Source organism: Tremella mesenterica (genome assembly GCF_000271645.1).
Source record: "Tremella mesenterica DSM 1558 unplaced genomic scaffold TREMEscaffold_10, whole genome shotgun sequence".
NCBI lineage: Eukaryota > Fungi > Basidiomycota > Tremellomycetes > Tremellales > Tremellaceae > Tremella > Tremella mesenterica.
The window spans coordinates 294,998-317,479 of NW_006711234.1; the positions used below are offsets into that span (position 1 = coordinate 294,998).

The following is a 22,482-nucleotide window of genomic DNA, read 5'->3' on the forward strand; positions in this document are numbered from 1 at the left end:
GGGTTTCGAAGTCAAGTAACGTTAAAATCAGCTCAAACAGGTCTCCAACTTGAGGTGCGTGTGAAAATCAAATTATCAACGTAGGACTGTTGAGGAGAGGTGATGGCGCCTAGACCTCACATCCCACCTATTTATGCTTGGTTTGTTTTCACACGGGAAGAGGGTAGAAGGGGAACGTCCGAGGAGGAGGCTCGGGAGGAAGCCCAGGAGTGGAGGAGAAGAGTAGATTGGTGAGAGAAAATAATCAAAGGAAAGCAGACAGACAGGTAGGGAGGAGGAGCAGGCAAGGTCAAGGTCAAGGGGAGAAGGGAGAGGGAAGAAGGAGACGGTGCCAGGTAAAAGGAGAGAAATCCGTTCAATTCAAAGCCCAGGTCTTTTTTTGACTCTCCCTTGGTTTAGGAGCCTTCATGTCTCACTCTCAAGGGCTTCTTTCTAGAAAGGGTGATTGAGGGGAAAGGGAATGGGAAAGTGGAGCTCTAGGTGTGAGAATGTGTAGCATTTAGATACATTTGAAAAGGTGGTCTGCTACGCTGATATGCCGGCTACATACCCAGAGCTGGCTGTAGCATTCTCTCTTTCATCTACAAGAAAATCAATGATCATCGTGGAAAGCATGCTCCTACACGTTTGCATTTCAGTCTCCGGTCCTTGGCAGTTTCACTGTTGGTTGGTCCAGACCCGTGCGTGGTGAAGTTGTTCCAAATCCTTCATCACAACTCTGCCATACAATCTCCGTTGATAAAGTGCTACTTTGAACTGAGATTAGAGGGGAAAAGGGTTGGTGATTTTCCACCTTGCAGCCCAGTAGACGGGTAGATCCCAAAGAATGAGAGAGCACATATGATAAATCCAAGTGTCACCGGGTACCAAGCTGTAACGGTACTGGAAACACTACTGGAAACACGATAACTAGGTCGCAGGTTGGGTTGAACTTGATGGAACTCTCGTAGAAATCTAGGTGTCTCTGGTACTATGTGATGGATCGTGTCTCCTATGTAATTGATGTAGCCAAAGAATGATATTGAAGGATCAGCAAAGTTGGTGCTTTGCTGATTGTACTATATACTGTCTACAAGTATCCGTGTCCTCCTCTCAGTCCTACTGCAAGCGTCTATGTACATACTCGGACAGGTGAAAAACCGCTTTTGAGCAAACCCAGTGGGGAAATCTCGAAAAGGGAAAACCCGTCCCTATCTACTGCAGCACTGCCTCCAACTCCCGCCGTTCTCTTTCCTAATCCGTCGAATTCGATGGAGTTCTCTTGATTCGTTGTTACTCCGTAACACAAGCCCGCAATTGTGACACATCTTGAAAGGCTTAATCTCAACTCTGGTTAGAAGGGATGATTTTGCTATCAGTGTTGTCTGCAACACCAAGAGATGTCAGTTGCAGTCATTAGATGCCCACTTAGTGGGACAGGCTCAAGATGCAGATTGACCCTTTGATTTCACCGCCTGGTATGGACCAATGGGGTGCATTTTTCACCACATGCATGGTGAAATCTGAGTCCAGAATTGTTCTAGTAACTTCTCACCGCCTCAAACATCCCCCTAGGGAATGGTGTGACTGTCAATATCAGTGGTCGTTGGTGAGGAATGATTCTTTGATGGGTCATGGTCAAGAATCCATGACCCTTCAGAGTGTCATGACCTTGACCTGTGACACGGATCTTCCCCCTGTCATGCTGACCCCCATGACGCTTCAAAGCGTCACGACTTCCGCGTGTCACGTAACAATTGCGGGCTGTGTCAAGACCAACTCTCGTTAGCAGAAATGATATTGAGCCTTTCAGGACGGTTTATGATCGCGGGCTTACTACCCGGTCATGACAGGCTGGCTATCCGGTCATGACAGTAGTGCAACAGGGCGGATCCATTCAGTAGTCAAAGAGAGTCATACTAACATGACAGCGCATAGTGTTCCAAGGCCTGCGCCCCTTGTCCTACCAGATGAGACTGTGTAACGGTACTGTAAACACGATGAGGTCGCAGGTTGGGTCGAGTGCAATGGACCTCCGTGAAAATCTAGGTGTCTCTGGTGTGATGTGATGGATCATGTAATGCATTGTCACAAATGTTGGTTCTTCTTCTCTCCTGACCAACAGTCGACAAACCTTCACTAACTATGTCATACTGGGGTGTCCATGTCTCACTGAGACAGGGTACTTGTCGAGGAACTACGGCCAACTACGATGTAGTGGTACGTCGAGTGGTAAACAATAAGATGGTTGTTGATGAACTGCGGCTAACTTCGCTGTGGTGTGTCAAACTGCTGAGTGGTAGCTCTGCCTAACTCAAAGGTTGTAGCTACTGAATACAGTGGGGTGCGGGAAAGGATCAAACACGCGTAGAATCCGCGCGTTTGCATGTCTTTCTCTTTGATCATCAATAACTCATGCATGAATCGTCGTGAGAACTTGGTACTACACAGAACCATAGGCAAGGGTATCATCTATCCATAGCCAAAAAGATAGCTCAATAGATGCTGGATTGAGGAAACAGGAATGATTCTCCCACACACCTTCTAACTCCTCTCACCCCCGCCTTTGGTACCCTCTCTTTGGGTGCATACAGCTCTGTACATGCATCAGATGATGGCATGGTCTATTAACGTGACTTGTAGATGTATCCATGGAGGGTACGTAGATTATGTTCTTGAGGATGATGTATTGAAAAAGTAGAGAGTTATGGGACAGAGAACAAGGAGGGGTTGTCAGCATTTTGGCTGGCGAGACCCCTTTTTGAGGAAAATTTCACCAACTTCCAGATGCTCTGTAGCTCCACTTCACAAATTCAATTGTTTTGGTGAAAGCATGAATGGATAGAGAAAGGTTGGAGCTACAGATATGAGGGATATGAGATGCATGCATGCAGTTCTGTATATGTGGTAAGGAGTCAAAGTGACACAACCAATTTCACCAGCCAAATTGTGCATTTTTTTGTCCTATCCTTTCCTGCACCCCACTGTATATCTCTCGCTACTGACAACAATCAAGAATCGCTGAAGAAGCTCAGCAATCTGTAAACTATATATACTTCTCCTCTCTCCTCATAGAACAGCCCTCAACTCCTGCACAGCCTTGCGCTCAGTGTCACGCCTGCGGGTAGACTGCGGTTGCAAAGTACTGCCTTGGGTACTGAAGGGTTTTAGTCTCTGGCTCGTAGAGCTTGATGACTGCCTTAGGTACTGAGGGTACTGAGGTGTTGGGTTAGAACCAACTAGGTGACTTTCAAAGATGAAGTTCAACTTCAAGATGAAGATACATTGCTGAAGAAAGAGGGGGGAGATGTGCTCCTTTTATACCCTTCAAAACTAAAGTAGGTGTACTAAATAAAAAGCGTGTGAGGGATTTTCTAGCCAATCACATAAATGCCTCAAAGTGAGTGCACCGCGGGAAACTAATTCCAGCCAATCACATAAATGCCTCACTGCTAAACTGCTGAACCTTCCAGGCTTCAGCCAATCACATAAATGCCTCACTGCTGAACTGCTAAATACCATGACTCATATTTTCCTTCAATCCTTATCACAGTTCCTAGCATGAGTCATATTTCCTTATCACTATTCTGAGGATGAGTCAGAATTCCTTATCACTATTCATGACAGGAGCTCCCCCTCTAAGGGCGAAGTCCTCTGAGCCGTGTTGATCTACGTTGAGATCTGTTGATGTTGTCTTGAGTTTTGTCTTGAGTATTTTCTTGAGTATTTTCTTGATGTCTTTGTCGATGAGCTTTGGTTGGAGGGAAGTGATGATTTGGATCCTTGAGGTGTTGTCGACGGAATGTCCTGTAGGCTGTGGTGTGGTTGACATTTTCCCCGGGTTCCCATGAATCATGGGCACTGGAGTAGTCTTTCCAATTGACAAGGTAGTCATAGCCATTGTCTGCACCAATACGAGAGTCGAGGATATGGTTGACAATATATTCTTCTTGACCATTGACTTCAATGCGTGGTGGAGGGTCTTGAGGTTGTTGAGGATGTCCTTTGCGCATGGGTTCAAGAAGGTTGACGTGGAATACAGGGTGTATGTTCATTGATGGTGGTAGTTCAAGTTTGAACGCAAGTGGAGAGGATGTGGCTTCAATAATCTTGAAGGGACCTAGCATCCTTTGATCAAGTTTGAGCGAGGGTCGTAGTGTTTGAATGTTACGTCTGTTGAGGAAGACTTGATCACCAACTTTAAAGAGTGGTTGATCCTTGATGTTGATGTCCTTGACTTTTTTGTTGAAGTGTTTTGTATAATTTTCTTGAGCTGACTTGATGTTGTTGGCAAGAGTTTGATGAAGATGACGTAGTGTCTGAAGATGTTCTCCTGCTGCTGGGACAGAGAGAGTTGAAGGTGATGGTGAAGTGGGATCATTTGGATGATACCCATAGTTTGCTTGGAAAGGAGTGAATTTTGTTGATGAGTGAACAGAGTTGTTGTAACTGTACTCTGCAAGATCCAGAAGAGATGACCAATTGGCTTGATCATAGCCACAGAATGATCTGAGGTAATGTTCTAAGACTTGATTGACACGTTCTGTCTGACCATCTGATTGAGGATGGAAGGCAGTAGAGAAGTTTGGAGTGATCCCTAAGCCTTTGACAAAAGAGCGCCAAAACTGAGAGTTGAAGATTGATCCGCGATCTGAAACGATATCCTTGGGTAGTCCATGTAGTCTCCAAATGTTTTGTCTGAACATGGTAGCTAGGTTGGGCGCATCAAAGCCATCTTCCTTGAACGGGATAAAGTGGGCTTGTTTAGTGAAGCGATCAACAAAGACCATGATGGAGTCGAAGTTGTTTGATAATGGAAGTTTGACAATAGCATCCATTGAAATAGATTGCCATGGTTGAGAGGGAATGGGTAATGGTTGAAGTGGTCCATAGGGTTTATGTCGAGGGACTTTGTTGCGTGCACATGTGTGACAACCATCCACATAGGTGTTGGTGAATTGTCGTATGCCTGGGAAGTAATAATGACGAGAGAGAAGTTGATATGTTTTGTGTTGACCATAGTGTCCAGAGGTAGGGGAATTATGTGTTTGTTGAAGTAAATCAGTCTTGAGTTCATCGTTGTTTGGGACATAGATTTTGTTGTTGAAATGAATGATGTTGTCCTTTATTCTAAAATCCTTGAGTTTTCCTTGAAGTCCTTGAGGTACGGGAGTAGCGGGAGATTGTAGGTAAGGCAAAAGCTCTTGGAGGATGGGATCCTCAGGCTGAAGTTGCTTTATCCTATCAATAATATCTGAGTGTGGGGGTGCGTTGGGAGTGTCTGGAGGAATGAGGGCACCAATGACAAATTGTCCTTGTTTGAGGAGTGTGTGTGGAGGTGCATCTGCAGCTCTACTCCCCCCTTGAAGGTCTGACCTCCTGGTCAGGGCATCTGGTTTACCCATCTTTGTTCCAGGTCGGTAGTGAATTTTGAAGTCGAAGTTTGCGAGGAGTTCTGCCCAGCGAGCTTGTCGTCTGTTGAGCACCTTAGATGTTGTGAAATATTCAAGATTTTTGTGGTCTGTGTATACAGTGATTTCCTTAGTTCCTTCGAGGTATGGTCGCCAATGTTTGAATGCTTCCACTATGGCAAGCATCTCTTTGTCGTAGATTTCATAGTTGAGTTCTGCAGGTTGAAGTTTTCGAGAGTAGAAAGCAATGGGATTGAGTCGATTGTTGTCTGAATGGGAGAGCACACCTGCAATAGCAAAGTCAGATGCGTCTGTCTCCACAACAATAGATTTATTTGGTTGAAAGTGTTGAAGTATAGGGGCAGTGGTGAATGATTTCTTCAGAGTGTCGAATGCGTTTTGTTGAGTTTCACCCCAATCAAACTTGACTTCTTTGCGAAGGAGTTGAATGAGGGGTGCCGTGACCTTGGAGTATGCCTTGATGAAACGACGGTAGAAGTTGGCAAAGCCAAGGAAGACTTGAACATCATGAACTGATTTTGGTGGAGGCCAGTTTGTAACAGCTTCTACTTTATGAGGGTCCATTCTGACTCCTTTGTCTGAGACAAGGTAGCCTAGGAAATCAACCTCATGTTTGAAGAAGGTACACTTTTCTGCTTTTGCCCATAGTTGATGTTGTTGGAGTCGTTCCAAGACTTTCTTGACGTGGGTGATATGTTCTTCCTTTGATTTGCTGAAGATGAGGATGTCATCGAGGTAGACAATGACAAAGATATCCAAAAAGTCTCTTAGAACATCATTGATGAGGTTCTGGAAAGAGGCAGGGGCATTTGTGAGACCAAAGGGCATCACAAGATATTCGTAGTGTCCATAACGGGTGCGGAATGCTGTTTTCCATTCATCGCCTTGGGCAATGCGGACTTGATTGTAGGCAGCACGCAAGTCAATCTTGCTGAACCATGAAGCACCTTTGAGTCGATCGAGGGATTCTTGAATTAACGGGAGTGGGTAGCGATTTTTGCGAGTGATACTGTTGAGTTGTCGATAGTCCACACATAGGCGGAGAGTTCCATCAGGTTTCTTGACAAAGAGGATTGGTGATCCAGCGGGGCTTGAGCTTGGTCGTATAAATCCTTTCTTGAGGTTTTCCTTGAGATATTCATCCAAAGCCTTTAACTCTACTTCAGATAGACTATAGATTGGGCCAAACTTAGGCTGTGCATTGCCTTCAAGTGTTATGGCATGATCATATGGTCCATGTTCTGGGAGCTTGTCGGACTTGGATTTACTAAATACTTCCAAATGAGAATGGAAGTCTGCGGGGATAATTTCCTTGAGTTTCTGAATGTCTGCGGGAGAGTCATCATCATCATTGTCCTCAGCTGGATGAGGATCAATGAGACTTGAGACTTGACTTGAGGTAGTGATTCCATAAATTTCTGCGCTTTTCATGGCAGAGCGGAAGGATGCTGCGCTGACAAGAGATATGTGTCGAGGGTAGCGAGAGTGACGTAGTGATGTTTGTGTTTGTCCTTGATTTACGAGAGTTGTTGATATTTCCTTTGTTGATGTTTCCTTGGTTGATGTTTCCTTTGTTGTTTGATGGTGTACTTGCAGCTTTCTTGCTGGGCAAGTTACCTGAGCTCGAGATGTTCCTTGAGTTACGAGGGTACTGAAGAGCAGAATCTCTTCCCACAGGTTTATCAGGCCTGCTGCACTGCTCCAGGCAGTACTGGGAATCGAACTTGATAGTCTGATGGGACCAATCAATGCTTGGGTTGTGTCGAGAGAGCCATGGGAGTCCTAAGATAACGGGATAGGTGCCAAGTGATGTGATGTCAAGGGAAATTATTTCCTCATGACCAGGAAGGCACAAATGAATGGGAGCGGAGTGATGTGTGATGGCGCCTGAAGCAATAGGTCGTCCATCAATAACTGAAACTTCGAGGGGTGTGTCCTTGGGTTGCCTTGAGATATTTGTTGTGTCGAGGAAGGCTGAGTTGATGAAACTGGCAGTTGCTCCAGAATCTATCATAGCCATAGTGTTGTAACAAGAGTTCCCAAACATGAGAGTAATGGGAAGACAGAGGTGGTCCTTGGGTGATGCGGGAATTATTGTTGAAGGTAGTAGCGATGTTGCCGTGATCCAAAGTTGATTTGTTGATACCGTGTTGTGCCCTTTAGAGAGCCCCAGAGGTGGGGGCACGCCTAAGCCTGGGGCTGAGAGTTTTTTGCCTTGGTGTCTACAGTGGTAGTAGCGTTGACTTGAGTCTTGATTTGACGACGACGTTGAGCAGCACGACATTCAAAAGCCTTGTGTCCTGGTTTCCCACAATAATTACAGAGGTTGTTCTTCATGCGATGTTCACGCTCTGCTTGGGAGAGAGGACCATAGGTTTGGTGTGCTTGAGTTGCGTCGATTTCCATAGGAGTTGGAGTGAAAGTTGTGGTTGAGGTGGTGCGAGGAGTAAAAGTGTTGTTGTACTTGGGAGTGAAAGTGGTTCGTGCATTGTTGTTGGTGAAGGTGTTGGAACGAGGAGTATTATTGTTGTTGTTAAAGCGTTGATTGATGTTTGATTGTGTACGAGGATTGTTGTTGGAGCGTCGCCTTTGATAAAGTAGGTCGTCATATTCAATAGCTGAAGAGACTAAAGTCTCATAATCCTTAAACTTGCTTGGGGCAAGAAGTCGATCCTTAACATCATCCTTGAGTCCATCAAAGAAGTTTTGTTTCTTGGTGTCGTCATTCCAATGGACATAGGCAGCATGACGCTGGAACTCAGTAGCATAGACACTAGCTGAGCCTGTCTGACGAAGGTTCCTTAATTTAAATCGAGATGTTTCTTCCAGGTTTGAGTCGCCAAAGTATTTCTTGAATTCAATTTGAAAATCATTCCATACTTGTAACCATGAGGGTTGTTCTCCTTCATCCATGCCTAAGTAAGGGAGTACCCAGCGATAAGCTTCATCCTTGAGAAGATTGGTAGCAAAAGCAATACGAGTGATGTCGGTGGAGTAGGTACGAGGTTGAACAGTGAAGACCATATTGCACTTGGCCAAGAACTCCAAAGTCTGATCCTTACGGCCAGTAAAAGGCGGTGGATGAGAGATTTTGGGTTCCTTGACATGCTCAGGTCTGATGTTTGTTGAAGTTTGAAGAGCATTGACTTGAGCCTGAAGCTGATGGATCATGTCCTGTTGAGCTTGGAAGGCTTGCTCTGCAGTAAGGTGGGTGGTGTTGTTGTTTTCAGACATGATGATTTAATTCTGTAAGTCAACAAAGATTCTTGAACTTGTATGATATGTTGGAAGTTTTGTTATGTTTTTGGAGTTTTGATAATGTTCTTGAGTTTTTATTATGTTTGGGTTGGAAAAGGAACAATAAAAACAGCTTAGACCAAGTTATATTTGTTGAAAGAATACTTCAAAAAAGTTTTATAATGTTTGAGATGTTGATGGTGTTGAGCACCTAAGTGATGGTGACGAAGGGTGGTTTGATGATGTTGACCAAAGGAGTGATGATGTTGACCCTAGGTATGATCACAGCAAGTGTGTTGAGTGATATTGAAAAGTCTTGAGTTCGAATCCTGGTGGTGGCGAAATATTTTTGCGCAAGTGTTATTGACCTTGAGTGTTGACCTTGGGTGACCGTGGGAGAATTCTGAGGTGGGTGGCAAATTTTTTCAAGTTGGGTGGCAAATGATGACAAAGCGTGTTGTGATGACAAGAAAGGGTGTTTTGTTGACCTTGAGTGACCTTGAGGGACTATGAGAAGTCCTGATGTTGACCTTGAGAGAACTATGAAAAGTTCTAGTGTTGACCTTGAGGGATTATGAAAAATCCAGAAGTGGGTGGCAAATGATGTCGAGAGGTGTTGTGATGACGAGCAAGGACTAAAGAGTGTTGAGCAATGTATACTGTCACGCCTGCGGGTAGACTGCGGTTGCAAAGTACTGCCTTGGGTACTGAAGGGTTTTAGTCTCTGGCTCGTAGAGCTTGATGACTGCCTTAGGTACTGAGGGTACTGAGGTGTTGGGTTAGAACCAACTAGGTGACTTTCAAAGATGAAGTTCAACTTCAAGATGAAGATACATTGCTGAAGAAAGAGGGGGGAGATGTGCTCCTTTTATACCCTTCAAAACTAAAGTAGGTGTACTAAATAAAAAGCGTGTGAGGGATTTTCTAGCCAATCACATAAATGCCTCAAAGTGAGTGCACCGCGGGAAACTAATTCCAGCCAATCACATAAATGCCTCACTGCTAAACTGCTGAACCTTCCAGGCTTCAGCCAATCACATAAATGCCTCACTGCTGAACTGCTAAATACCATGACTCATATTTTCCTTCAATCCTTATCACAGTTCCTAGCATGAGTCATATTTCCTTATCACTATTCTGAGGATGAGTCAGAATTCCTTATCACTATTCATGACACTCAGTCCTCTTTGTTCAACTTTGCCGTACCTTGTCATGTCCCCTATGTCCTACTCTGCTCACTTTGCTGCACTCTCTTTGTCTTACTTCCTCCACTTTACTCTGTATCCCTTGGTCTCCTTCTTCTAACTTCACCGTAATTCTCCGCCAGGTGGGGTTGTCGTGACAAATGCTCCCTAGGTTCTTGAAACTTCTTCGTAGTTGGTCTCACTGGTTTGGGATTGTGGTGGTTGATGGTGGATAGGGGTTTGGTGATGGTGAAAGGAAGATGTCACAAAGCGTGTGACAAGTCGAGTGAAAGTCGGGGAAGGGTATCTAACCAGTGATCAGTGGTAGGGTTAACCGCCGCCTAATAGGCCTTGTCGTCACAGTGGTTAACAACACTGTCACGTTGGGCACTGTTATATTGTGTATATGCTGATCAGTATGTCTCATGACAGATTAATCGGCGGTTACGCGTAGGGTCCTGGGTTCGACTCCCGGACGGCACCGGGGGTAATTCAGCCCCTACTTGGAAAACCTCCCTCTCGGAGTAAGTTTTCGGTCTATCGTACCCTTCCCAAGTGTGGGGACCCAAGCGGGCCCCAATGCGGAGGCCCAAGAGGGTGCATAATGTCACAAAGCGTGTGACAAGTCCAGCGAAAGTCGGGGAAGGCTATTTGTCACAAACCATGTCGTGACATCCCTGACAACTACCATCACCGACCCTCCTTTCACCATCACCGAACCACTATCCACCACCACCCCAAACCACTGAGACCAACTACGACGAAGTTACGAGAACCTAGGGATTATTTGTCACGACAACCCCGCCTAACGGAGAACTACGGCGAAGTTAGGGGAAAGAAACCGAGGGAGAGTGGAGTAGGGGAAGTTAGGCGAAGTTAGTCGGAGTAGGTTATCGGGGATATGGCGAGGTACGGCGAAGTTGAACGAAGAGGACTGAGCGCGAGGCTGTACAGGGGTTGAGGGACGTTCTATGAGAAGAGAGGGGGAGTATAGATAGTTTACAGATCGCTGAACTTCTTCAGCGATCCTTGATTGTTGTCAGTAGCGAGCGATATATTCAGTAGCTACAACCTTCGAGTTAAGGAGAGCTACCATCGAGCAGTTCGACGTACCACGGCGAAGTTAGCCGCAGTTCATCAACGATCATCTTATCACTTACCACTCGACGTATTACTACGGCGAAGTTAGCCGTAGTTCCCCCGACGAGTACCCTGTCCTAGTGAGACACCGACGCCCCACTACGACGTAGTTAGCCGAGGTTTGTCGACCGTCGGTCAGTAGAGGAGAAGAAACGACGATTGTGACAGTATCAAGGATCGCTCCTACCGACGACCCGTGCAAACCTCGGAGAAGATCAAAATTGTATGCAGCCAGAGAGGAGAGTTACGAGAAGTATGAGTAGACCAGGAGAAACGGTAGAAGAGACGGAGAGGAGGATGTTGGAGGAATTAAGACAAAGCTTGGGGCCATTGCCTGGTGCAATCGATACCCCCGAAGGATCAACTCAAGGAGACGAATTTTACCCACCCCTACCTCTTGAATCACCCCCCCAGCCAACGGGGTTATCAGAACCACCGACTGTAAGGACAGGTTCAGAAGGGTCAGGACAAACTCCACGACCAAGGGAGAAGGACACGGAAGGTGGGCTAAGTTCGGCGGGGAGCGAAGAAGTAGGGAGAACTGAGGAAGAGGCCACCACTCAGAAAATGATGCTGGCCATGATGAACATGATGATGGAGATGAACAGGGATATGATAGCAGAGAGGAGACGCCGAGAGGAACAGGAGAAGAAGAAGGAGCAGGAGACAGTTGGAGGAATAGTGGAAGGGATCTCTGAAGGGGTACGATTCGCCATGGGGAGGCAAGCTTCGGCGACCCCAGGAATAGCTGAGATAGGTGGAGGGATAAAACTTCCCCTCCCAGATCTTTGGAGAGGCGAGAGGTCAAAGCTCGCCGCCTTCATCTCGGAATGCGAAGTCCACTTCAAAATCAACGCCCGCAAGTTTCCCACCGATCGAGTAAAAATCTTTTTCATGATCTCCCATCTACGCGAAACTCCTCTTCTCGCCGTCCAACCGGATTTTCCTAAAGACGATCCCCCCGAACACCTTTTAGACTATAAGAAGTTCATCCAATATCTCAAGACCAACTTCGGAGACCCTGATGAGGAGGGAACCGCCGCTAGGGGAATAAACGAGCTTCGACAGAATGGGTTGGCTTCGGCGTACTTTGCCGCCTTTCAGCGATATGTAGCGGTGTTAGGATGGGGTGATGATGGGAACCTTGTGTACCGGGCGAAGAATGGACTGAAGGGTCACTTGCTGGATGAAATCGCTCGGCATGGAAAGGTTTTCAAGACCGTCCGGGAGTTAATTGAGTTCGTGGTTCCCATGGACAATCGCTTGCATCAGCGAAGGATGGAGAAGGAGAATGAGAGGAAGAGGAAGGAAACGAAGGACCAGGGGGAGAAGAAGGAGGAAGTAAGTCGGGGAGGGGAACGGGGGAGCCAGGAGAAATGGCAATCTACGGCGAAGGTCGAGGGCGCGCAGCCTAAGGGCACGAACGGGGGAAGGGCGATACCAACGGATGTAGACGAACTAAATCGTCGTTGGCCGAGACCCAGTGCTGATGAGGTTTTAAAGCGTTGGGAAGAAGGAAAGTGTACTGGGTGTGGAGAGAGAGGGCATTACAACCGGGATTGTCCTGTAATAGCGGCAAAGGTAAAAGCGGGGATCATCCCCTTGCGATCTTTTGGACAAAATGCTGGAGGAGAAGGGAGATTTAGCACGGGGGGAAACGCCGCCCCTCTTGGGGACAGGAAGATCAATGCAGTCGGAGGGGAGGAAGCATGTGTTGGAGAGCGGGGGATGGACGAGCAGGAAAAAGATGGGGACCCGTCGCGATAGGCGAGACTCGGCGGGTCCGCACTCATATTCTCTCGGCCACTATTCCTACCCCCAGTAAAAGGAAAGAGCTGATGAGACCAGGTAAATGTGTATATAAATCCGTAAACACCACTCCGAAATGTATAAACGACTGTCATACCCTAATCCCTTCCACCTGTAACAACCAACCCAAATCTAACGTGTATGTCAAAGGAATTGAACTAACGGCCCTGTGGGACACTGGAGCGACCTGTTCATATTTAAGTCCCAACGCGGCCAGGAAGATTAGGAAGGATAAGAGGAAATACCCCGTGAGTGTACCAGTTCACATGTTCGATGGCTCGGTTAGTGTGGCTGGACCCATTACGGAGTTTGTCGAAGTGAGTCTGGGTGTCGAGAAGTTAGGCGAGGTTCGCCCAATTAAGCTGGATGTTACCACCCTTTGCGACGCGGATGTCGTGATAGGATGGGAATGGATGAGAGAAGAGGGAGTAATCCTGAATGGGGGAGCGAATATGATATTCTTCCCTATTCCCCAGACGAACAATGAGGAAAGCGCAGTGTCCTTTCCCCTACCCTTACCGAGTAAAAGAGAAGAGTTATCCTCTCCCTTTCCACAGACGAAAGGTATCGCGAGCCTGGCAGCCATAGGGCTCAGGACCCGAACCGACGAGACAGACCTCCGCGGCGAAGATGAGCTTGAAGAGCTGAGCCCGGAGGAACAAGACGAGTTGTTCCAGGTAGTTCCTGAGCAATACCACCAGTACATTGACGTGTTTAATCCGAAGAAGGGAGGAGAGACCCTTCCCCCTTCGAGGTCTTACGATTTGAAGTTTGAGCTTAAGGAGGGGGCGAACCTGAAGGTCGCCTCCCTCTATGCTCAAGGAGAAGATCAGAGACGCGCGCTGAGAGACATACTAGATCGCGGAATCGCCGCTGGCCGAATTCGAGCAAGTAACTTGCCATACGGCTCACCGATGTTTATGATACCGAAGAAAGCTGAGGGACAATGGCGAATGGTCATCGACTATCGAAAACTGAACGAAGCGACCATACCAGATGCCTACCCTCTCCCATTAATAGGCCAGATTACCGAAGAACTTGGAAAAGCAAGGTACTTCAGCAAACTAGATCTAATTGGGGCGTACCAATTGTTGAGGGTGACAGAAGGACATGAACACCTGACGGCGTTCAGGACACAGTATGGTATGTTCGAATCTCTTGTCGTTCGTGATGGGCTGCGAAACGCCCCTGCTGTCTTCCAACACTTCCTGAACGAGGTGTTTAGAGAACTGCTAGGGAATGGAGTCGTGGTCTACATTGACGATATCCTCATTTATGGGAATACATTGGAGGAATTACGAGGAACTACGGCGAAGGTCTTTGAAGTGCTGCGGAAGGCGAGCTTGTACGTGAAAGCTAGTAAGTGCGAGTTCGAAAGAGATTCGGTGGTATTCCTGGGTTTTGTGGTCTCCTCTCGAGGTGTATCGGTTAATCCAGAGTACATTGACGCCATCACTTCCTTCCCGCGTCCAAAGAATCTACGGGAGGCTAGAAGATTGTCACGAAGTGACAAGACAGTTTGATAGTGATAGTGATAGGATGGGTTGGGTATTTAACCAGTGACCGGCGGTATGCAGTAACCGCCGGTTAATAGGCCTTTTAGCGCAGTGGTTTAGACCACTGTCTCTGAAGGGCACTGTTATATCGTCCCAATGCTGGTTAGTTGGTCTCGTGACAGATTAGCCGGCGGTTACGGGTAGGATCCTGGGTTCGACTCCCAGGGTGGGCTGGGTCGTTCTCAGTCCCTACTTGGAAAACCTCCCTCTTGGAGAAAGTTTTCGGCCTATCGTGCCCATCCCTGTTGGGGCCCCAGATGGGGCTGAAAGGGAAGGCATAATGTCACGAAGTGACAAGACAGTTTGATAGTGATAGTGATAGGATGGGTTGGGTATTTAACCAGCGACCGGCGGTATGCAGTAACCGCCGGTTAATAGGCCTTTTAGCGCAGTGGTTTAGACCACTGTCTCTGAAGGGCACTGTTATATCGTCCCAATGCTGGTTAGTTGGTCTCGTGACAAAGATTCATTGGGGTCGTCAGCTATTACAGGCGTTTTGTCCCTAACTTCTCGAAAATTGCTCTACCAATCACCTACCTGACGAAGAAGGATGTGCCATTTGTGTGGGGAACAGAACAGGAGTCAGCCTTCAAGGAATTAAAAGCTAGAATGTGTACTGCGCCGGTGTTAGCTCACTTTGACCCTACATTGAAGACGATATTACAGACAGATGCCTCGTTCTTCGGTTGGGGTTTCATAATTTCGCAGGTCAATACAGCTGGTCAAGAACATCCAGTAGCTATTGAGTCTGGCGCCTTCAATACGGCTCAGCTGAATTATATGGTAGGAGAGAAAGAGTTCCTTGCTGTAGTGGAGGGTTTCAGGAGAAGGAGACACTTACTATTTGTCACGGCCGTCGAACAACTACCTTCTAACAGACCGACGGTCGACGAACCTCGGCTAACTTGACGCTTCTAAGTCGATGTCTCACCCAATCCGGGAGGGCGCAGACGTCGAAAGGAGTGTAAGTACGGCGTACTTCGGCGTAGTTACTCTAACTGGGGTTTTGTTCTACTGATGGCGATGTATCTCGATTTGTTTATAGCTATCTCTATCTATCTTTCACTACTGACAACAATCAAGGATCGCTGAAGAACTTCAGCGATCTTCTCAGCTAATATTATCTATTCCTCCTAGACGTTCATCCAACCCTCTCGCGCTTTGACGTACTTCAACGCACTTCGTCCAACTTCCCCGAGTCCCCGGTCATCCTCTTCCTCCTTCGACTAACTCCGCCTAACATCGCCGCACTTCTGCTCCCATTGTCCCTACCTAGCCTAACTCCGTCTAACTTCGCCGTACTTCTGCTCCCATTGTCCCTACTTAGCCTAACTCCGTCTAACTTCGTACTTGGTCTCAGAAGTCCTGAGTTGCGCGTAGAGTAAAGAGGTTAAGGCGTGATGGGGGTTTTGATGGTCAAAGGAGGGTCATTGTTGGTGGAATAATCGAGGTGTCACGACGTAGTTCGTGACAGTCGCCCCCTTCTTTAGCCGTGAACGTCCTCGTGAGCAATTTCACCTCTACTGTGGCAAGAAAACTTAGCAGCGTAGTACCCCCATTCTCTCCCTCCCATAACCATCCTTCGCCCTTCTGCTCTTTGCGCCGCACTTCGTAGTTGAGCCTCCTTTCACTCCAAAACCCGACAATGAGACTCCCCTAACTTCGTCGAGGTTTGCCGTAAGAAGCCCTGTGTCTTTTGTAGGTGAGACACGCTTCCCGGATGGCAGCCGAACAACACCGTTTTTTGTCGAAGTAACCCTCGCTTATATTGAGATGAGACACAATAGCGTGGGAATTTTGATCGTCCCTGCGTTGCCTTTTGTTGATGAAACGAGAAGTTTGCTGCATGTTGACAACGAGGGGGTAGGTTTGATTATCCTAAATACTGAGCAGTTCGTCGAGCTTCTCTCTTTTCCCCATCTGCTTTCAAAACTTTCTATCTCTCTTACCTAGAAAAACAGATTTGTTACCTTGAATAATCGCCTCGAGTTTTATTTCTCTTTTAAATATCTTAACGTCATGGCCCCCTCTACTCCCACTCCCAGCCCTTTCGCCGCCATGAGGAATTTTGGTGGTATGGTGTCATCTGCTCGTGAGTTTTCATCGATACTCACCTCACCTCGCCGAACTTGGCTGATATTTAGTTTCTTTTGGCGACAGATCTCGCCAAGTCTCCTCCCTTGGCCTCGGCACTCTCTCTCTGGGGGAGCCGTCCGGCGCTGCCTCGCCTCCTCGCTCCGCCTCTCCTCCCGCTGGTTCTCACTCCCCCGTGTCTGGTTCTCCCGTCCGCGTAACTGGTTCTCCCGGAGGGCCTCCTCCTGCCGCCACCCCTCGCCGTAGGACGCCCGCCTTTCGTCCTGGTGAGTCTCTGTCCTCCTCCGACCAGGAGTCGCTCAGTGGGGGCTCGGAGTCGAGTGATCGACCCGACACCAAAGAAAGTGAGGATGATGATGATCGGGAGGGTAGGATTGATAGTGAGGGTGAAAGCGAGTTAGAAGAATACCCGGATGATGATGTGGAGGTGATTAATGTAGAGGACAACGACGTAGATAGTCCTGAGCGTGAGTCCTTCGTCCACCCTCTCACACCTTTGCCGAACTTGGCCTTGTTTATCTGTTCTTTAGCTCTCCAAGACATTGCTAACTCGCAGCCGTTCCTGTCCCCCCCCCCTGCTCAAATCGTGGGCCAGAAACGACGCCGTTCCCTCTCCTCTTCTTCCTCTTCTTCCTCTTCTTCCTCTTCCTCTTCCTCTTCTTCTTCCTCTTCCTCCTCTTCCGGGGTTCTCCCCCCCGCCAACGCCATCGCCGCTGCTGCCGCCGCCCGCCCTGCCGCCGCCGCCCCCGTCGTTGCTCCCCCCCCTTCTCCCAGAGGGGAGCCTTCGCCCAAACGGGTGAAGAGATCATTGCGGGAAGAAGAGTACTTGTGGGAGAAGATGAAGTCCGAGCCTGGACGTTGGGTCGCGGTTGGTGTTGACGAAGCGTGTGATCGTTGTCGGTGAGTCCACCTATTCGTACTACGCCGAAGTTACTCCTGCTAATTAGTAGACGTGAGATTATCACGTATAATCGTCCAAACTGGCCCTGCCTCAAGGCAGTCAGGCCACACAACAAGGCCCTCCGTTGTGCTTGATGCACATCTGGCCCCTGCTCCTTCTGTCCCGTTTCCTCTGCCCGGGACATCCCGCCCCGTCCCTCCGACTCTTCGCCTTTCCCCCCTCCCCAGACTCCAGCGTCTGTCCCCCGTTCGCGGGTACCACCTTCGTCTCTCCGGTCGATTCGCCGCACTTCGCCGGACTCCCGCCCATCACCTCCGTCGCCGTCGCCCTTCGCTCCTGCGGCCGGCCCGTCACGTCTCCCCGCTGCTCCTCCTTCGTCCTCCCGTCGTCCTTCGGCCCCTCGTCCGTCCTCTCCCGTGGTGGCCTCTCCTCCGGCCCACGGCACCCGAAGTCGCCGTCCTTCTGCTCCTCCGGCCACCCCAGTGGCCCCCCCTGTCACCGCGTCCCCCGCTTCCAAGAAGACTCCAAAGTCTTCTTTAAAGAAATCAAAAGGGAAAAGGATGGAGAAAGAGGTCGTCTTTGAAGGTGGTGATGTGGAAGATGAAGCTACTCAGCGTGCTGGGCCCTCTGTTCCTCGGTTGTCCTTCGTCCACCCTCGCATCTCTCTGGACCCTCGTATCCCGGAGGATGAAAAGGAATTTGCTACGTATCGTTCTCTCGTTCTTGGCCTCACCACTCAGCTTGACGTCGCTCGACGTGATACATCTCTCTTGCTCGACTTCTCCACTCGTCAAGCCAACGCCTTGAATAACCTTACTGCGGCGTTAGTAGATGTAGTCAACGGTGGGAACCTGAGCGAGGAAGCAAGGACGAGGTTAGCGGACGTCTCTCACCGAAGCCTTACTGAGATAGCCGATGTTCGCCGAAGACTTTACGACACCCCCTTCCTCGTTACTCCCATGGCGTACAAGCCACCACCGTCCATCGGCTGGTTAGGCCCCCGGAGTAGTTCTCGTGTCCCTGCTTCTGCTCAGACTGCTCTCGATCTCTTCAGTCTCCCTTTCGAGTGTCTTAGGACCATACGTTCCTTGTGGAGGACTCCGAGCATGCAAGCTGCTCGGGATGTCCAGGACTTCGGTGATTTCTTTGGGGCTATGAATCGGGCATGGAATGCTTCTCTCTCGTCTGCCTTCCCCCCTGACAGTCTCGATCTCCCTTCGGCCATCGGTACTCTCCACACCAATCCCGCGGGACCGAGTAGAGCGAAGGAGAAAGGAAAAGGAAAGGGTAAGGGTAAGGACAAGTGAGCGGTACGTAGCTGTAATCCTATGTTGTATGCAGTACGTTCTACCTCCTAGCCCTTCGTAGTCGCCCTTCCTTCGGCTTAGTAGGATGAAGTTCGTGGAACTTCGCCAATATGTCATCAGCTCCATCGACGTTCTCTACCGGTTCCCATGATACCGAATCGTCTGTTCCTTCGTAACCTAACCACTCTACTAGGTACTCTAACTTTCCTGACCTCTTATTTACTCTAGAGTCCACAATGTCCTTTACTTCCCACGATTCTCCTACGTTATCTACCTCTACTGGGCCAGGTGGTTCAGCTTGCTGACCAGGGAATACTGGAGGATGATAGGGGCGAAGCAATGAAACATGGAATACATCATGGATACCTGCCATCGTTCCTGGTAATTCCAATTTACAAGCATGAGAACCTACTTACCGTACTACCTTGTACGGCCCACTTTGCTTCACATCTAACTTCTTCATTGGTCTTTTAGTCTTGATGTTCTCTAACGACAGCATCACTAGGTCACCTTCCACAAAGTCCGGTGTAGTTCGATGTTTCCTATTGTATCCTTCGGCGTACTTCTCATTAGCTTTCTCAATCCCCTCAATACATTCCTTATGTATTTCGGTTAGGTCTTTTACTGCTATTGTAGCAGCAGGTACTTTGACTTCACTAGCCTTAATCTCTTCTGCCCATCGAGGGTGGTACCCATAGTTCGCATAGAATGGGGTCTTGTTTATTGCGGAATGATGGGTGTTGTTGTAAGCAAAGCTAGCTCGAGCAAGCAGCTTCGACCAGTCGTTCTGCTGGTAGGAAGTGAAGATTCGAAGGTATAATTCCAGGGACTGGTTGGTTCGTTCGGTCTGTCCATCAGTCTGTGGATGATACGCGGTAGAAAGATGTAGTCTTATGCCGAGACTATCGGTCAAGTTCTTCCAAAACTTCAAAGTAAACTTCGATCCTCTGTCCGATACTATACTCTCTGGTAACCCATGCTGGGCCACCACGTAGTCCATTATCAGCTCAGATAGTCCAGCTGCGGTTAACTTCGTCGTGGTTGGGATAAAAATGGCCCATTTGGTCAATCGGTCCACCACTACCAGGATGGAATTATATCCATGGGAATTCGGAAGCTCTTTGATGAAATCCATCGAGATGCTTGACCAGGGTTTAGTAGCCACTTGCAATTGTTTAAGTTCTCCATGGGGTTTCTGTCTGTTAGTCTTTGCTCTCTGACATACCGCACAGCCAGCGATATAGTCTTCGACATGCCTCCTTACTCCAACCCAAACGTAATTCCTCAGGACAAGCTCGAGGGTCTTTGCTGAGCCTGGGTGACCAGCTAGGGCTGAATCGTGTCGCATCTTCATGATCTTTAGTCGAGCATTGGCGTAGTTCGGCACATAAGTGTGATCGTCGAACGTGAGGAAACCCCTTGAGTTCCATCCTCCCTGAAGTATTAAGGGGGACCGTGAACTGCGCCGTAGTTCAGTTATTGACGCTGGTTCCTGTACATTATCGTGACACGTTGTATGAGAGCACTCAGCGCAGATGACCCCTAGTAGCTCCTTTCTAACCTCCTCCACTTCTTCATCTCCCTGTATCCCAACAATCAGATCCATGGGATCAATAAGGTCATTCTCTCTTACTTCCTTTGTCCCTTGCAAAGCACGAAGTAGGTGTTGTAACCCAGAGTTAGTGCTGTCGAGTTCGTCGAACTTCGGCAACCCTTGAATAAGGTTGCTCTCTTGCACTATAGTACTTCCCTTTCCAGAGTGGTAGTCTGCTCTTCTCGATAACCCGTCCGGCAGCGTAGCTTGTTTCCCAGGTCGATACACCATCTTAAACCTAAAGTTAGAAAGCTCTTCGACCCACCTGCCCTGCCTCGGGCTTAACTGCTTCGGTTCCATCCAGTATGTCAAGTTCAAGTGGTCCGTGAGAACTGTAGTCTCTACCTGTAATAGTAAGTGTCTCCTTCTTCTAAAAGCCTCAACGATAGCTAGTAGTTCCTTCTCACCTACCGTATAATTTAACTGCGCCGCTTGAAACGCTCCTGACTCGATAGCTACCGGATGTTCTTGTCCTAACTCGTTCACCTGCGATATTATGAAGCCCCACCCGAAGAACGACGCATCTGTCTGTAGTAATGTGATCATCAGCATTTAGTCAATACTCCAACCAAGGCAACATGCAGCTATCCTTCAATTCTTTAAAAGCTCTCTCCTGCTCCATTCCCCAGACAAACGGTACATCCTTCCTTGTGAGATCATTGATCGGTTTAGCAATCCTGGAGAAGTTGGGGACAAAGTGCCGATAATAACTAACGACTCCCATAAATCCTCTGCTCTCTCTTAGGTTCTTGGGGCGGGGAAAAGACACAACAGCGTCGATGTACTCCGGATTACTAGAAATTCCCTCCCGTGAGACCACAAAACCCAAGAAGACTACCGAATCTCTTTCAAACTCGCACTTACTAGCCTTGACGAACAGATTCGACCTTCGAAGAACTTCGAACACCTTCGCCGTAGTTCCTCTCAATTCTTCCAACGTTTGACCATAGATGAGTATATCATCTATGTAGACAACTACTCCTTTCCCCAACAGTTCTCGGAAGCTTTCATTCAGAAAATGCTGGAGTACAGCAGGAGCATTTCGCAGACCATCTCGAACAACAAGAGACTCAAACATACCGTACTGAGTCCTGAACGCCGTCAAGTGCTCGTGTCCTTCCTTTACTCGTAGGAGTTGATAGGCTCCAATCAGATCTAACTTGCTGAAATACCTCGCTTTTCCCAGCTCTTCGGTTATCTGGCCGATCAGAGGCAGTGGATAGGCGTCGGGTATGGTTGCCTCGTTTAAGTTTCGGTAATCAATGACCATTCGCCATTGACCCCTTGCTTTCTTCGGTACCAAGAACATCGGTGATCCGTAGGGCGAATTACTGGGTCGAATTCTTCCGGCCGATGTTTCGCGATCTAGGATGTCTCTCAGCGCACTTCTCTGATCTTCTCCGAGTGAGTAGAGTGGAGCAACCTTCAGGTTCGCCCCCTCCTTAAGGTCAAATTCCAGATCATATTCCCTTGAGGGAGGTAATTCTTCACCTCCCTTCCTCGGGTTAAACACATCAATGAACGGGTGATATTGTTCAGGAACCACCTGATACAATTCCTCCTGTTCCTCCGGACTCAGTTCATCCTGGTCATCTTTGTCTCGGAGATCTATCGCGTCCGTCGGAGTTGGCAGCCCTATGGCTGCTAACTTCGCCGCACTCGGTGGGGTTGGGATGGGGAACTTCACCGAGTTGTCTCTTCCGTCTAGAACAACCCCTTCCTTCCTCATCCAGTCCCACCCTATCACAACATCTGCATCGCAGAGCGTTGTTACATCTAGACGAACAGATCGCACTTCGGCGTCCTTCGTCAAACTAAAACCAACTTCGACAAACTCGGTGATGGGTCCAGCGACACTAACCGAGCCATCAAACATGTGAAAGGGTACGCTCACCTGGTATCGTCTCCTTCCTACACCTATCTTCGCCGCTGCCCTAGGGCTTATATATGAACAAGTAGCCCCAGTGTCCCAGAGCGTAGTTAGCTTAATTCCATTAATAAAAATGTCCGATTTAGGTTGATCTCTAGAAGTGGAAGAGATGAGTAGATGATTATCGACATTGCATGAACAGGGGGTACTGAGTGGTGTATTTTTGTATGCACAATCCTCTGGCTCCATCAGCTGTGTCTCTTTTATAGGTTTGGGAATGGTGGCCGAGAGAATATGGCGGACCCGCCGAGCCTCGCCTACTGCGACAGGTCCTCTTCTTTTCCCTGGTCCTCTTCCATCTCTCCATCTCCTCCAACTG

General features: G+C 48.3%; 3 protein-coding genes across 3 annotated transcripts; 2 read left to right on the forward strand and 1 right to left on the reverse strand.

Annotated features, from left to right (window-relative positions):
* Window positions 1-7,598: 7,598 nt before the first annotated feature.
* TREMEDRAFT_64120 (uncharacterized protein) lies at window positions 7,599-8,645 on the reverse strand (the record flags this gene model as incomplete). Its single annotated transcript, XM_007006422.1, has 2 exons — window positions 7,599-7,874; window positions 8,517-8,645. 2 exons carry the CDS (start codon window positions 8,643-8,645, stop codon window positions 7,599-7,601), a joined length of 405 nt encoding a protein of 134 aa, XP_007006484.1.
* A 943-nt stretch (window positions 8,646-9,588) lies between these two features.
* TREMEDRAFT_64121 (uncharacterized protein) lies at window positions 9,589-12,739 on the forward strand (the record flags this gene model as incomplete). Its single annotated transcript, XM_007006423.1, has 7 exons — window positions 9,589-9,598; window positions 10,026-10,081; window positions 10,265-10,356; window positions 10,895-10,964; window positions 11,083-11,106; window positions 11,141-11,653; window positions 12,368-12,739. The coding sequence occupies 7 exons, from the start codon at window positions 9,589-9,591 to the stop codon at window positions 12,737-12,739; spliced, it is 1,137 nt and encodes a 378-aa protein (XP_007006485.1).
* Window positions 12,740-16,356: 3,617 nt separating this feature from the next.
* TREMEDRAFT_64123 (uncharacterized protein) lies at window positions 16,357-18,639 on the forward strand (the record flags this gene model as incomplete). The annotated part of the gene is made up of 6 exons (XM_007006424.1): window positions 16,357-16,429; window positions 16,482-16,697; window positions 16,773-16,898; window positions 16,962-17,331; window positions 17,382-17,383; window positions 17,567-18,639. The coding sequence occupies 6 exons, from the start codon at window positions 16,357-16,359 to the stop codon at window positions 18,637-18,639; spliced, it is 1,860 nt and encodes a 619-aa protein (XP_007006486.1).
* Window positions 18,640-22,482: the final 3,843 nt, after the last annotated feature.